The sequence below is a fragment of the Colias croceus genome, chromosome 6 (genome assembly GCF_905220415.1).
Source record: "Colias croceus chromosome 6, ilColCroc2.1".
Classification (NCBI taxonomy): domain Eukaryota; kingdom Metazoa; phylum Arthropoda; class Insecta; order Lepidoptera; family Pieridae; genus Colias; species Colias croceus.
In genome coordinates this window covers 2,386,114-2,404,224 of record NC_059542.1, presented here as the reverse complement: position 1 = coordinate 2,404,224, position 18,111 = coordinate 2,386,114, and the positions used below count along the sequence as shown (strand labels likewise).

The window sequence follows — 18,111 nt, the reverse complement described above, 5'->3', positions numbered from 1 at the left end:
GCTTCCGTAAAGCTAAGTCAACGGAAGATGCCGTTAGCCACTTAACAAACTTAGTTTCTTCTCACCTAGATAAAGGAAAGGCTTGCATAGGGGTTTTCCTTGATCTTAAAAAGGCTTTCGATACTGTATCTACACCAATTTTGCTACGTAAGCTCGAATGTATGGGAATTAGAGGCTGTGCATTAGATTGGTTCCAAAGTTACCTAACAAACAGGACCCAACAACTTAAAATAGATTCCTTTCTGAGTAGGTCTGAACACGTGTCTTTCGGGGTCCCGCAAGGTAGTATCCTGGGTCCCACTCTTTTTCTCGCTTATATCAATGACTTGCTTTCATTATCCATTGATCAGGGTGATATGATATGTTACGCAGACGACACAGCCTTGGTTTTCCATGGTTCCACATGGAAGAATTGTATAACGGCCGCTGAGCGTGGCCTGGCAAAAGTTGCAATATGGCTAAATAATAACCTCCTCACCTTAAATACACAGAAAACTAAATTTTTAAGATTTCATAAAACTGTTAGGTCTGCGCCTAAAGACAACACTCCTCTCTTCATACACACTTGTGCAATAAGTAGCTCTGCTGAAGTCACGGGATGTTGTAGTTGTGTCTCTATCGAAGTATCTCATGACACTAAATACCTGGGTGTCATCATTGATGAACGATTCTCCTTTCGACCTCACATCAACGCAACTGCTAAACGTTCTAGGAAATTAATATATATTATGAAGAACCTGCGAAATAAAGTAAGTCATAATATTCTTATGAGGATTTACAAAGTGTTATGTCAACCTATTATTACTTACTGCGTATCGATCTGGGGTTCTGCTCCATCCTCTTCTCTTATAACACTCGAAAGAGCTCAGAGATCTGTTCTTAAAGTCATGTTAAAGAGACCATTTCTTTACCCGACGTCGACCCTCTATTCTGAATGTAAAGTTCTTAGTGTTAGACGCCTTTTCATTTTAAATTCAGTTCTCAGGATTAATAAAGCAACTGCATCAACACAAGACTCCCACAGCAGACGAAATAACTTACCACTTCCCAGATTAAAAACCTCTTTTGCAAAACGTGCACCTAATTATATGTGGCCACTCTTACATAATAAAATTATCAGACACTTGAACCTATCTAAAAATACTTGCATAACTAAAGACATGCTAACAAAATTGCTTCTTTCCTGGGACTATGCTAAGACTGAGCAATTTGTTCGTCTTCAACTTTTTTGAATATTTCTTGTGGCATTTGTTTAAGCCAGTGTGATTGTAATCGGTATGAAACAGGCCTTTTTCATTGACGATTGCTATGAAATCATATCAATTTTTTTTATATTATGACCATCATTTTATTCTTAATTATTTTTATTTTTTTTTCACTTTTGTTTAATTATTGTTTGTATGAATTTTTAATCTAATTTAATTTTTAATCTGTATTATGTTAATGTATTAAATTTAAATCTGAATTTTAAATATATGTATACCATAACATAATCGCCGCTCTGTTTATAAAATTGTTAAACATTTCACGGTCCCGCAGGACAGGCATTGCCTAGTGCGGGAACCAATGATTTTATTTCCTGTGTTTTAACGTTTTTCTTTAAGAAACTGTATTAAGCACTATTTAATGTATGTATTATGACTGATGTATACGTGTCTTAAAGAATAAATAATTTTTTACTTTTTACTTTACTTTACTTTCGGGCTAATTTAATAAAACAGCGAGACAAATTGATATTTTAACGTTTAAATCTCTATGACATGCTCGTCTATGTAACAATTCCATTAAATAAACATTATTCTTAAAAATTTAAGGAATAATAAATTTCCGACCGCAGCGTGTATCGTGCGTGGGTCTCTAATTTCAGAGCATTTTGAATCATTGGTGCACAACTTGTTTCTGTGCATACAAAACTGGTCGGTGATTATTTTTACATTAACATTCAAAGTATTTTCTCTTTTCTTGAATAGAATACAGGCTAATGAATCTTTCTTCAGTTATGTAGAAATAATTGCGGGTACTTTTATAATCTAAATATGTACCTGTTACCTACCTACCTATCTATAGAATTAGGGTCTTATTTATTGTCTATAGTATACACTCTACAGTAGGTATTTGATGCTTTTGAAATTGCCGAGTAATATTGTAAAAAGTAGAAAAAATAATAATATACAACTTCTAAAATATTTCAGTTTCAGAGGATTTCATGTAGGTACATGCAACGAACATGTAAACCGTTATAAATATAGGTATCCACTTGCTAAACTCACCGCTAATTCAGAGAATATATCGTAATTTAGCTACAATAAACTACTTCCAACTCACTCACCTATTGAAAGGTGAAGAAAATATTTAGTTAATCTGTTCCGAGTATTTTACGCTCTTAAAATTAAACAACCATTAGTAACTATAATGTTTTGTTTAATTACGATGTTTTGATTTTCTCAGAAATGGGTCAATCAGTTTGTATTTTACTTTTGTTTACATTTTATATTCATGGTTCATCTAAAATAAAGGACCTATGCGACTTTTAAAGAATTTTTAAGCCGCATTACTCCAGAGTCCAGATTCCTGAAAAGGTATAGTTAGGTTAGTTAGTCTCTACATTGGGAGGAAGAACTACAAATCAATTTTATAATATTAACAGCAACAGCTTGTATACTATAATAAAAATAGCTATGACAGCTATATTATGTGTGTTAAGCATGTTTCTACCATCAATACATTTCACCATAAAAACTTGATGAATTAAGTTTAAAGCCGGTCTTTTCAACGCTTGGATATTAATAACAGGTGCTCCGACGCAAATTATTTTAAGATTGGATGAGTAAATATATAAAAAAAACAACTCTCTCTGGGTGCAGCTATATGGATATGAAAGTGTTATTGATGTTAAGATAGTCCTATCAAATAGGTACCTATTAAATGATTTCCATTATTCCATTTCTAACCTAAAAGTAAACCTTTCGCAGATAGGGAAAAAAGAAGGTATGAAATGCTATAGATAACTTACTGATATATTAAAATTATTATCTCATTGTAAAGATAAACAAAGTACGAAAGATTTATGCATAACTAATTTATTAATCGTTAGTTCATAAATAAAACTTAGCCAATTGGTATTCCTGGTAAATTGGTAATGGTTTAGAAGTTAAAACGATTACCAAATGGGATTCGACATGGGTTCGACTAGAGCTGCAATCGATGTTTATATAATTTATAGTAACTTATAACAAAATTATTATTTATTTTGTTTAAATAATGGACTAGTTGTAGATAGGTACTATTACAATTTTATATAAACATTTATTCGCGCTTCCAATACCTATTACATTTTCGCAACTCCTCAATGACTATACAGTCTTATACAGTATACATGCGGTTAGAATAGCCAGCCTCATTAGATAAAGCGTGAACCCAGGACCCCGGCATTAAGCAATTTAACCCATTAAACCCGTGTGCCCCTTGCAATCTGTATCGAATGCCGTGAGTGTGACCTCATTTCAATGAAATGGTTTTGATTAACTTTCATCCAGAGATCTTGTTTCGTCTGCTGTTTTTCTTCGGAAATTTAAGAATCAATCGAGCCAATCGAGGACGAGCAGCTCTTATGCTTCGTTTCGTTGATGTAACGTTATGAGTTATGATGCATCAAATCATAATAAGTAAGCAAAACATATCATGAACATTTTTGATATGAATTTCATACGTGTACTATGACGTAGACTGTTCACTGTACCTAGAGTATTGAAATAAATTGCAGACAAAGAGAACAGAAGGGAGTTGAGTTTAACAAATTACTCCAGTCGATAGTCTATGTTTAACCAAGTAGTCCATAAAGACAAAGCTTTTCTTTTTTTATGTTTTAATTAGTATGATAGGCACATGCAACATGAAAAATCCGCAAGAGCATAAGTATCATTAACTAAAATCGAATATGGGTAATTCTCAATCGGTAAAAATAAGCACCTTCTTAAAATTTCCGATTGAAAATAATTTATGATATCATTTCATTTCTAATAGATAGGCTAAGAAACACTCCGTATACCATCAACCATGTTAATATAATATAACCAAGCAGACGTTATAGAATAATATTGTATGATACAAATGCAATAACATGAAACTCACGACTTCATCCCGACCAACACGTGTTATAAAACTGGTTTCCTCTGGTAGGGTTCAACTTCGCTACTTATATCACACGCTAGTAACAGCTTAGTAACAGCTATTCAATGTAAAAAGAGTAACTAAGAAACTTATTCGAACTATAAGCGCAATCAAATGAGCAACTACGGTGACCTTGTATATTTTCGACTAATAATCTCTAGGCAAATAATTGCGTCTGGGCAAAATGTTATTATAAGTATTCCAATCCTAACCTTAATTGAACATTTTAAAATAATAAAGTAACATTCACTATTTAAAGGATATTAAGAATGAATATTTCGCCATGTTTCCAACTTCTTTTGATCTATGGCAGCTCTCCCAGCGGATATAGTAACATCATAGATTAAAAGTTTATGTAACAGTTACATATTTTGTAATTCGAATAAAGTGATTTACGCAATCTGTGCAACAGTGCAAGTGCCATTAATAAAACTTAATAATCTGTGTCCAAAAATGTAAAATGTAGAACGCTCCGCGAAGCATAGACGCGGAAGGAGTGTAAATATTATTCTATTTAATATTCGTAATGAATGCACGATAACGGTATAGACGGACGGGCCCGCATGATTTTTATTATGCAACATAATAGAATAATGTAATACAAATCCAAGCATTGAACCCATGGGATTTGGGAATCGAATAAGATTCTTGTGAATAAATTATTAGTTTTGAAAGCTCTTAGTGCTGACTGGCCTGTTTTATCTCGTTCTTATACATATACTATGATTCATATAGGTTTAATTTTTTAGGTTTAATATTGTGCCAATCACAGAACTATATAGTTCTGTGGTGCCAATACTAAAGAAGAATAGAAGAGTCTAATAGTCTGTAAAAAGTTTGTTCGTCCCATGAACGAGAAATTCAAAGACTTATTAAATAATATTAGAACAATAATTGTAGTTAATTTTACTAAAATTAAAATAAAAAGACGTGTGGCACTCGGGGACTGCCGCGGTAAAGCTATTGCATAGCATGCCTTCAAGCCACACCTCCGTGCCCATCGGAGTGGGAAGCGTGAGGTTTTTTCATTACGGAATTTCTGGATTCGGTCCCCGCTATTTCAAAAAGAATAGTAGAGTTTATGAATTAAAATTTAAAGTTTACTGATGCGAAGTAAACTTTCTTTCGTTTTATATATTTAAATAAATTGTTGAGAAAAATTAATATTCATAATGTGAATGGATGTAGATGTTTCTGAATTGCACAAAGAACTCATTTTTATTAATATTCTTCATCCGAGTGATTATCTGGTTCAAATACTAATATAGATTTAATAATTTAATCAACAACGAATACCTATTATGAATAATTTTAGGTTTTTTTTTTTCAAGATAGAGATTTAACTGGAGTTTTTTTTAGTACAATAATGTACAATCCAACAATATTAGACGGATATTAAAGGAACACTTAATAATTTACATAATAATACTTAATAATCAACAATATTATATTATTAACTAACAATCTCAAACCTTAGAACATAGATTTTGTATTTAAATACCTATAAAACACACACCATCTAAAAACATAAAAATAACAATATGTTTTCCATGCAAGTACTTATCATTAAAACTTTACACATTCACTATTAGTAATAACATCGTAACTCCCCATATTTAAAACCATAAATTCTTTCCAACTGGCTTTCTCTTATCGTATGTCCCATAGATATCTCTACCCTAAAGTGTGACCCCTTCCTTCGTCTAGCACGTGATGAATCATAAATTACTTCTTAATGCGACGAGATATTAAATACTTACATAAGTTGTATTTAATAAAAATAGCTTTTGACTTCATTTCAACCAACCATTTAGCATATAAGTACATAGTAGGTACAATCTGATAGCAAAAACACAATCGTTGCTATTAGCAACGTAAGGCTGAAATATCCCTACAAAATATTTGTAATACTAAACCGTGGCTTTGCATTTCTTCGACAAATATTTGAACAAAGCAGCAGCGATTCACGATTGATTGAATATCTGAGTTGTATGGCAAAGTAAGAGTGGCCCGTGACCGCATTCCTGTTTTGTGAATTGTGCAGTAGTCATTAAGACCGATGGCTTTATGTTTTCAGACACAAAACAACTTTTCGAAACGGGTAATGGAGTAATTATGATAACTATGAAAAAAAAAACAGAAAACAATTTTGAACAATTACTATAAATTGTAAACACTTGTGTAGAATTTTTGGTATACCTATGTATTTGAAAAAAAAAATGAGCGTCATTTACACATAGCACAGGGACCTTTCAAAGCAGAGGTTATCCTTAACGACATATTTTTTCTATGATTCAGAATCAAAGCGATAGCGGGTTGGTACTCTTGTGAACATGATCCGATCGTTTAACTGAAACCTAGTCACGCTTAAAATACTAGTATTGTGCTATAAAGTTTACGTAATTTTTAAGATCAATTACTAGTTACAAGAATTATGTAATAAGAGAAAAAAATTGTTTAATATTAGAGAAAAGATTTCCGATGTTATCGACCGTAAAAGCAATTAACATGCCACGACCGAGCTACAGTACCTACGTGTAGCGTTTCACTTTTCTTTTTTGAACATCATCTGAATCAAACAGGCCGGTCATAATGGCTTCTATAAAAAAGAAAAGGATAGATCCCGAAGGTTCCAATTCTAAACGTAATCGCCCGGAGGCTTTTTTTATTTTTTCGTGGAAGGTAGACAAAGAGCAGCTGCCTTATCCAGCTGGTTACGAACCACCGACGCGTTCAAGTTTTAATGTCACCTGGTTAATGATTGCATTTATAGCAATACTTTTAAGCATTTGAGCCAAAATAAAAGAAATTCATCCACTAGTAAAATGAACTGGATTTTTATTATTGAATTTCGAATCGATACACTTCAGAAAAGATGGTGAAAGGTAGTCTAAAGACCTTTAGATCTGCTTAAAAACGTTATTTTATCGTTTAATTGTAAAATACGTGTAAGTAATAATGATGCCATGCAAAATATATGCAATGATATCGATGATTCTTGATAAAATTATATTCTGAATCAGCGTTTTACAAGAAACTACACCTTTTATGTAGGCAACATTCCATCGTGTAGAATGTAGATAGTTGTTTATTGAGCTGGAAAAATATTATGTTTATCAGATTTCAAATAGATAGAAATTCAGATAGTATCACTATAAGCATTTTATAATAAATCTTCTGTACAATTCTTTGATGATTTTTGTGATAATATTTATCTATTTTTAACTTCGTATTTCAATGTTATCTAGATGTATTATGTTCCTTTTTTATGGCACAGCAACAGAGCATGCGGGCAACCTGGTGTAAGTATTTTATATTCCCAGTATAATTTATGGGTGAATTTTACCCTAAAAGTAAATATAAAGCATGTAAATAGCGTTATTTGTAATCTGTTTTAAAGTGCTTATTGCATGTAATATTCCAAGATACCTGTGATATATAATATATAAACATTAACGAAACGACATATTACATAACAGTCTTCAAAAACTTCCTTTTTACATTCTTCTTAAAATTACCACCGGGAGCGATGTTAACATAAATCTTATCACTTAATTTAAATGTAACTCTTCCTCAACAAATAAGAAACCTCGCGTATGTTTGCGTAGTGATCACCCAAAGATTAACTGCATAGATTCACAGAATATAGATGTAAATAAAATTTTAATATATTTTCCTCATGTTTATAGAATATATAATATCCACTCAGAATAAGTAATATAATACGTTAGACTTTAGTATCTACTTCATAAATAAGTCGTTGAATAAATTTATCTTGTCTCCAGTCATTGACCATTTGATAAAATAGTTGACTCCGAGATTTCTGAATTATGTCAAAATTTAATTTAACTATTCTATGATAGTAAATTATGCATTCGAGATAGCATTTAATATCAAAAGAACTAGAACAAAGTCTCAAATCATCATTGCATTGGTAGCAAACAAAAGAAAAATAATTGCACGCCGCCTATTCTTAAAAGTTATCCATAATAGAACGCTTACAAAAGATTATAATTTATAAGCATCAAATGAGTTGCTCAAGTACTAATTACGTAACTACATAGTTAATATATTGTTTTTTTTTTTTTGTAAATGTATTCGTTCATTCTTTAAATATAAACAAGCGTTAATTATCACGAAACTGGATTAATAGTGAGAATGATCTCATTACAATTCCGGGCTCGTTAATTTGTGACCCGAATTGCAACATTCCTATTTACGAGTTATCAATGATATAGAGCGATGTTGAAACTATCATTTGGTTAATACGGATTAGAGGGTAGAAAGACACTGTAAGCGTAAATAGCTGTTTAGTTAGGATATGCATAATTCATGTAATTAACGTGACAATGAGTTAAATTTAACTCACCTCAGTTTAAAATTAAGGAATAGTTAAAATAGGAAAACTTAAATAACCATATTAAATTAATTGTGGGCATAAAAGTTTCATTGATGGTGACCAAAAAATTCTCAGGCTTTCAAACATCCTGCGACTTTGAAAATGGGCTTTATAGGGTTTCATCATTTCATGTCAATGGCCAATGCCTTAGTAAAAACGCGGCATGGCAACAAGTTTTTTAACGTACACTGATGCAAGGTATGCGCATGCAATGCATGTTGCACGCTCCTTGCTCTTGATTTAATACTTGACCCAAATATATTATGAATTTCACGCCTTTGTTACACTGTTATACTTTATCACTGATGCCTGATGGAATAACGTTTCAAAGAAAGATTTACCTGTTATTCTTTTGTATTGTGCTTAGAGTCTTAGACTAGCTTAAGCACGTAGTATTTTTTTACAGAAGATCGAGCCAAGAGCTACACACATAAAAAAATATCATCACACTATTATGTATAAGTAGTAAGTATTTGCTAAAGATTGTATTTTAATGCATATGACTACAATATTAGTAATGACTATATTCTTATCTCCGAGGTATGTTGCTACATGAGTAGTTCTAGTACCCTTTAACATCACGTACCTGCGAAGAATAATGGTCGGGCACGCAATCGTGAATTTAAAATTATATTGCCGTCTTTTCTTGTAAGTGAAGGAAGTGAGAATTATATTATTTGCATGCAAATGCAACAGCGAAAGTACATTGTTCCCGGCTTTCACATTAGCATGGGCACAAGCCTGTTCTCTAGGAAATAAACGAGATAATAATAAAACATTGACAGTTATTACGACGCATATTTACGAGTACATTGTATGCAGTGCTTAGACTATCGGATGGTTAACGATGTTGCGAATTTTCTTTTAAGCAATCTGACTTTCTCGTTTTAAACATTGTAAGCTGTGTGCATCTTTACGTTTATAGCATTAGGGTTAATTTTATTTGCTCTCCACATGAAATGTACAGTAAACTTCTTCAATCTTCCCGTACTCAATATTATATAATAGTGGTAAATGAAAAAGCTATCAGCTGCAGTTGCTATAATTTTCAAATGCCAAAACGTTTACCTAATCCTATAAATTTACACATACTATTTAAGTTAGTTCATGTCTCCTAGTATCCTGTGTATTGGCTAAATCCTCTGTAAGTTCAATCGTCATATTATTGTATCTTTGGCGCCACTATCATTTCCCGCCAACTATAGACTACCTGTATGGCTACTGAATAGCAAACACCGTTAAAAGGATTCACTTGCGGGTATTTACGGATACATAAAGAGTCCTTTGTAGCGTTAATAAACACCTTTTGTTTCAAAATGTTAGCGGCTTACAGATGGGTTTCGTAGGCTGATGCTGCATTCGTATAAAAACAGAGATTTTGAAAATCTCTGAATAGCTATTGTGGACCATGGGCTTGACTCTTGATGCTATATTCTTCTTTTATAGGACAATGTCTTTTGTATAGAATATCATCTAGGAACATAACATTTAATGGGGCAGACTTTATTCTGCAGTCGGAGCATGGAATCCTATGCCGATCGTGCATCCGGCCATACTTGTTTGTATTCATATCTTAGTGACTGCTACATTAATAATTGGTGTCTAGAATAGAAGATCCATATTAAATAGGTGCTTTGACCTGTGCACGTGTAAGTATGCATTAATGCTGCTTTTTGGGATGTTATATTCCAAACGCGTTTTATTTCAAACGTGTTCAGAATAGGGGCTACGTATTCAATGAAAAAATTGTAATTAAACCAAAGGATTATGTATATGGTGTGCGATGAATTTTTATGAAAACATAAATCATTTCACACACATAGATGATTTAGCACTACTTAAAATTCATATTTTCCTCATAACACGATTTTATTAAGATTTAGCCTAATAAATATGTAATTTTGTCAAATGGTCATTTAAAAGAAGAAATAATATCGTTTAATTTTATTAAGTTATACAATAAGAATGAAATTTATCAATAATAATTGTTACGCCGAATAATTGCAGCAATCATGCATAAACAAGAAACGATAACAGTGGTCACGTCAATATTAATAACCATAGCAGTCATCTTGAGATTGAATCACAAGTTTCACGAGGTTCTTCAAGGAATGGACTATGGGGACAAATAATAGCCAATTTACATACTTTTAACAAAGTAGACGTAGATTTATTATTCGCGACGCCATTTATCAGATGCATTGTTATGCAAGTGATAAATTACATCACTGTTTAACATGTGAAAATATTTCAGGTTTATATTAAAAACGTCATAATATTGTTATCACTAATCGTTATCAACAATGTGACCATTATTGTGAGAGAGAACTAAACCTAATAATCTTTCAGGTAACATATAATTTCATTCATTATTTACGGAGATATTTCTATTAAATTGAATCCGGTTAATTGTTGTTAAGATGGCTATTAGCGACAATGCGAGTTAATTTATTGATAGCTTATATTATATAATACATAATGTTATATTAATTAGGCGACACATTAATGATATTTTTATCGTCATGAAATAATTAATAGTACATTAATGACGTATTATGTACAAAGTAACCTTTTAAGAAAACGATAACTTTGTTTCAAGCGAATATTTAAACAAAAAACAGGTACGTACCTCTATTATGTACTATTTAAGTACATAATTATTAAGATTTAAGATACCTTGATTCCTTAACGTATTATAATTTCATAAGCACTCGATAAAATTGTTTATGAATTTTGGAGTTATTAATTAAACATACATTTTATCAAAATATCAGGCGCAAAGACACACCTGTAATAGTTACCCTTCTTTTGTAATTCCTTATCATGTGCCAAGTAAGTCTAAATTCGTCGGAAAACTACTTAAATTCAATTTGAAATATAATATTTGTTTGCTAGTGCTTCATGATTGATAAGTTATCGCGATCACGAAGCCTCATGACAAAGATATCTCGACTTACAATGACGAATAGAAACTAAAATAGAAAGCGAAGGTGTTAGATTGATATTTTGATTATAAATGTTGGTAATGGCTTTTTGGCGGCTGTAGCCGAAGCAAGTAACTATTGTTCATCTTGCGTACTTAATGACAAAACCGTTTATTATTGTGTTACATAAACTTAGGCTATTATAAATAGTAAATATAGGTAGTTACTTAAAAGATAACTTCCTATGTGTTTTTATGTGGTGCTACGAGACATTGGCGGAATAGCTTATTTTTTACATAATTTTCAGGAGTCTCAATGTAGATTATTATCACCGATCCAAATTTAGCAATTTCCTGAAACGCAATTGACAATAATTTTGATGAGTAACAAACCTCGTTAAAGTTAGGTCTATTGAAACAATTTTCCTGCATGTTCTTTTGTCATTCAGACTTCCGTCATTGTCGCTCACCGGTTGATAATTAGTTTTTTTGCCGTGTACACATTTAACTTGCTAATATAGGTTTATTGGCAGAATTGATAGTTACATTATTTGCGTACCTACCGATGTAAAACGGTAAAAAAAAAATGTAAAACTTTGTTGTTTGGTTTTTCTAATTCAAACCCGTTTCTAATAATTGATAAGACAGATGTTTTAAAACCACCTTTAGGTTCTTATAGCTTAATTAACCCATCGAGCCCCAAGCGGCCCGATCGGTCCACGACACAATAGATTTTCAATTGTGTCTGTGATTCCGGGGCCCGAGTTAATTTATTGCTTTTGAATTAATTAAAAAACAATAAAAATATAAGATATAGGTAGGTAGTTTGATATGGTCAGATGATCGTACCACATTAAATTTGTTGTTCTTAGACACTTCTTGTTCTACTTAAATATGTATTTCACTAACAAGACGTTTGTTAGATAAATACAACACAATGGCGCCAACCGATAATAATTCCTCGTTACTAATGATGTTATCGTTCCAAAAACAATTATTCGAGTGCACTAATCAATATTTATCTTGGCAAATCAGGGCCATACATGATACATGTTATAAGAATTTGTTTCGCCTTTGTTATTGAATTTATTCTATCAATATATTTGTTTTATAAATTGGTATTTAGACTTACCATTAAATGTGTCGTAGGCCGTTGGCTGATATTCTTCTCTGAACGTATCCTGAGCATATGCTGCTATCAAAGAGCTCTTTCCCACAGCTCCATCACCAACTAACACACACTTTATCTTCTCCTTCTTACCACATTTCACTTTCCGTCTATCTTTAATTTGAAACATCCGATTTAAAGTCCTTTTACCCTTTTTGTCACGGACAGTCCACTCGTTCATTTTATCACAGCAATTCAAGTCTCCAGAATCATCGTCTCGTATCACAGCGCGATTGTTTTCTTCCGCTACTTCAGAATAATCGTAGTCGTCATCATCCCGCCGCGAAATAGGGAATTGACTTGGACTATGAACTCCGAACACAAAAGGACCGTCTCGCTCCGGTAAACGGTTAGTAAACCCGTTGGCTGGCACCGACGGCTTTGCATACTGCACTACGGGCGCACTATATTGGTTTGTTAAATACTCGGCTGAGGCTTGAGGATCAAATCTGAAAACTAGTTCAGCTTCTCTGCGATCCAAACTCAATTCCGGTGGAGTCACTTTGTCTTGAAAGTAACTGACCTTTTCACGAGCACGACTCTCTTGCAATCGTCTTTCGAGTTCGACATTTGAAGGCTTCCAATAGTCCATACGATTTTCATATGAATTTTCATTCGTTAAAGTTTTCGGTGCGGGATAAGGCCTTTGTGGGCCATAATCGCGAGGCGGTGCTCGAGGTGGAACGACAATAGGCTTTTGCGGTTCCGCGAGCAACGGCCGGCGCGCTGACAAGTTCGCGTTCCTGTTAAACATGATCCCTTCAAAGCTGGGAGACATTTGCACTGTCATAAACCGTTGCGAGGAGGGTTATTGAAGCGTGCGTCCGCGCACATAACTCGAAATCGTGTTACGAACACTCGTGAAAGTTTTGTTCGGAGTTTACGCAAGAAAGAAGCGTGCGCTCCCCTTCACAGTCGAATCAAAACTAAACCTGTGAACTAAACTGCCGTCTGCCAGCAGTGCCAGCGTTCGAGTTTCGACAGACGGCGGCGCTGTTAATTGCAACTTGCACCGGTCGCCGACTCCAAGTGAAGTTTTCGAGCGTTAAATTACAAAGCTTGCTAGTAGTCCCGTCTATGAAATGACCTGTTGCTTTACCTGTTCAGGTATAAACGCGAAACGGTTAGGTTATAATATTATCAGCTGTTGAGTTTTAAAAAACATAATTTAACCTACCTCGATCTTTATTATTGTTACACGTTATAGGGTCATTGCGCCAGTTCGCGTCCACTAGTGCAGTTGGAAAGTTTGAAGGAGAAAATAAAAATGTTCCAGAACAAATTTCAACGCAAAATTTATGTAACGTGTTCATTACATAGTCTATTATAAGATTTACTTTCAATTGTGTTGGAAATATCATGTGGTTTTTATTTATCTAGATAAATAGCAGAATTAGGCGTTTTACCCAGTTCGCGTCCAAAAATTCCAGTTTGCGTCCACCCGTGGACCAGTTCGCGTCCACCAGCTTAGAAAAAGAATTAAGAGTGTATTGGGTGATATTTTATCAGATTAATGCAAATAAAAATAAGATTTTAATAAATTATTTATTTAAGAATATAGTTATTTAATAAAAACCGGCCAAATTCGAGTGGAACTCGCACAACGAGGGTTCCGTATTAACCTGTTTTTTTTCATATGTTTTAACTGTAAATGATTATTTTTTCAATATCTCCCTTATTCGTGCTATAAGACGTTGCTTCGTACCAAACTTCAAGTGTCTGTGTTCACGTAAAGTACCCTGTAGGTTTTGATTCCCTTGCGAATGTCGAAATTTGCGAAAATTTGCAGCATAAACGGCTGTATCTTTTGAATTCTTTGGCTTATAAGTTTGATTTTTTCACTGCTTCAAGGGACCGTAGACTTGAGTATTCAATATAAATTTTAGCTTTATACCTGAACGCGTTACTGAGAAAAAGCGTCTTGACAGAAAGACAGACCGGCAGACGGACATACAGACGGACGGATATCAAAGTGATCCTACAAGAATTCCGGTTTTTCCTTTTGAGGTTCGGAACCCTAAAATCAACATTATTATTAATATAATTCACTGTAAGTAAACTGGAAAAACTTATTTATATTTATCTTTTCATCATAAATAGAACTAAAAAGTAACATAAAACAACGTTACGTTATGTAAATAAATAATAATCAGTTCTATTAAGATTACCTACACCTCTACCCTATTTTTTAGTTTCTAATGAATTAAATTTCTTTTTTGTTTATATTATTTTCTTAACCACAAACTTATTGACTCTCATTCTCAAAGATACTAGTCTCGTTCTTGGAATACCCATTTTAAAATGAAAAAATAGCATAAAAATTTGCTAATTTGAATGAAAATTTAAATTATCAACTTGTGGTCTTAGTAAAAAATTTACAATCTATTATAAATTACATATTTTAACAAACAATTCATTGCTAAGCTACGTAATGAAAAACAATGTGGACGCAATATGTTCTATTGTTATGCACTATAGGTATAGTTTGCGCCCACCGTGGACGCAAAATGGAAGTTGTACAAATTCGGTGTAGTAATTCGCGTCCACCTTATTTTAGCTATTAATTGTAAAAGAAATAAGCTGATTTATAATCCATACTATTCCATGTTTTGTTAGCAAAGTAAGGAAACAGTTACATATTCAAAAATTCACATTTAACAATAAGATACTTACCGTCAATCGCGACGCTGCGCACTATTTTTTTTTTCAAAATCCCGCGCGTTTTAGCTCTCTCGTTTAATAGCCAAAATTAAATATTTTTTTTTAAATAGGATAGGCGGTGCGCAGGCATATTTTAAATAAGTGTGCATGTCTCTTATACATTGAGGTATTATCGGAAATTTTTCTTATAACAATTTTACATAAAGTATACCTTATTTTCGTGAATTTTCTAAAAGATATCCGCAAAATGGACGCGAATAGGCAGGTGGACGCGAACAGGCGCAATGACCCTACCTAGCTACGTTCAAAACTGAAAATATATTGTAATATTCCTGATAACCGTAGAAATATGATATACCTAATACATATTATATTAATATATATTATGATAAATATTTTGCAAGTGTATATTATTTTGTAGAGACAATACATTGAAATTCCGGATTACAGGTACCTACATAGTTTGCATAAGATGAATAAAAATCTCAAATAATCAGCTGACTTACGAATTCTTACAAAACGGGACTGCATCCAGTATTACGGGATGGTTCCGCAGATTGCGGGACGGTTGGCCACCTTCCAATCAATCAATCAATCAAAAAAGTTAAGTAGGTAGGTACTATATAATGTTAAATTCAACATTCAAGCATATTTTGTTATTTATTTTTTACATATATAGGTATAAAGAGCTAAATGCTCTGCGCTGCCAATATGCTGCAATATAAATTCTATACCTACCTACACACACTATTAATAAATAAGAATAACAAAGCAACAAAATGTACATAACTAAGTTTATGACGTCTTACTGCTAGGTATATCTATGTCAAATTATTAATTAATTATTATTAACTCCTACACCAATTTAAAAAGTTGAAAACTTACAATTTTGTAGATTTGCTTGATGAACTGTATTAATTATGCAAACAAAATAGTTAAGCACGTACAAACCCAAGTCTATTTAAATATTATATCATCATAGTTTTGTATAAATATTATGCAGATCTTAGAAATTATTAGTAAATAACAGTTAAAGCGAAAACTACTTTAATTTCAGTTTTTGTTTTTGGAGCGCTTAGATTAAGGATTGGTCTCCGCGCGCGCTACGACTAGATACCGCCGGCGTACTCGAAAAATGCGGCAACTAAAACTACGCCGAAATCGGCGTACCCGAGCCAGTCGTGTCACAAGCACTGTGTGGAGAGGGCGTACCGATAGTTTCTAAAGATATTGGACAAAACCTGAAGTAAAATGCCTGTTTGTGCCATAAAACTGTTTAAAAAAAATACAACAAATAATAAGAAAGACACTGGGATTACGTACCATCAGGAATAATCGTATTATTCAATATTTCACCTGTACTTTGAAAATGTTGTTTACGAAAATACGACGCCATTTAGTGTTGCCGTACTGCATATCCCAAAAACACACTTTTAATTTGAACTTATTTTATTCATAATGTTTTTTTTTTCAATACTATTACTAACGCATATTACAAAAAAAATGATAATGACAATAATTTATTTCTGTTTAACCTTGTTTAACTGACTCATATATATATGTTATTTTTTTATTACCGCTTTTTTACTTTTAAAAAACCTTTGTGATAGTATAGTGGCATCGCAAGTGGATTTGAGTCACATGTTCATGGGTTCGATTCCCGGCAAGGCCAAAATGAAATAAAAATATTTTTCAAACTTCTTTCCAAGATAGCCCATTTCCCATTTATGGGGTAAAATTTATGTAGCTGGCAGTACAATTCTTCACACACACTAGCGTCCTTACAAATCGCCTTACACACACTACAGAACTGAGTTGCCGCACTCACTGAGCTATTGTTTTTAGGTGGAGCGGTATCTAGTCGTAGCGCGCGCGCGGAGACCAATCCATAATCTAAGTTGGAGCGTTTTTCCAAATTCCAACTGACGAACAACACGAACAAAGAGTCAAAGATAAACAAAGTTCAAAGACTACAGATGTACAGAAGTACTACAGATTAAAGATACAAAAAAAGTATATTAATTATCATAATATTTCATCTTGAAAAACATCTTGAAAAAATAAATTACATGGTTTAAAAGTGGTTTAAAATGCCTTGAGTCTGAGTTCAATATTAAAAAAATAAAATCCAATTAAACCTTTTTTATAGAGTCAAGCTTAAAGTGAGCTTAAACTAGGAATGTTGGCCAGTGTATATTTGATAACATATTTAAATCAGATAAATATTTAAAGTGCCGATAATATTCATTTTAATAAACCATTCCTTAAAAGATTTTTAAATTGTATAATATTATAAGTGAAAAGAGTGTGTGTGCCGAGCATACGTATCAGAAGTGAAACTTCTTTGGCAAGATTCAAAGACATCCAATCATCGCCTTGACGTGATGGTATTGCCATTTGAAATTAAACCAAACGCGACTTTGAAATTTTACGCTCAACGCGCCTAAAAAAGTTTCACTTCAAAAGTGCACAATAAACAATATTAAAAATTTGCGACTAAAAATCGTAGCTAAAAATACATGCAGTAGAATGAAAAATATAGTCTGTATGTAACATAATGTAGACACTATTTAATCTGTACAAAGCACATGGTATTTTTTAGATAACTGTCAATGTCTATACTCTATAATCTAAGAGCAATTAACCTATAGAGTTCTAAGAGCAATTAACCTATAGAGTTCTTATATTAAGACAGAACAAAATACATATTTTCTAATCTACTTACTCTTAGTCAATAACAGCATAAGCCAGATTGAGATAGCGATAGAGTATCTTCACTGTCTTCAAACG

General features: G+C 32.8%; 1 protein-coding gene and 1 long non-coding RNA gene across 2 annotated transcripts in view; both read right to left on the bottom strand.

The window, feature by feature from the left end:
• LOC123692486 overlaps positions 1-13,586 on the bottom strand; it is a 38,200-nt gene extending 24,614 nt beyond the window's left edge. Inside the window, exon 1 of the mRNA XM_045637242.1 lies at positions 12,625-13,586. Coding sequence (XP_045493198.1) covers positions 12,625-13,450 — 826 coding nt within the window. The 5' untranslated portion in view covers positions 13,451-13,586. The remainder of the gene's footprint in view (positions 1-12,624) is intronic.
• Positions 13,587-13,630: 44 nt separating this feature from the next.
• LOC123692487 lies at positions 13,631-16,392 on the bottom strand. Its single transcript, XR_006751563.1, has 3 exons — positions 16,207-16,392; positions 15,828-15,897; positions 13,631-13,759 (listed from the first exon to the last, which is right to left on the bottom strand). It is a non-coding gene; the product is annotated as an uncharacterized LOC123692487 (long non-coding RNA).
• Positions 16,393-18,111: the final 1,719 nt, after the last annotated feature.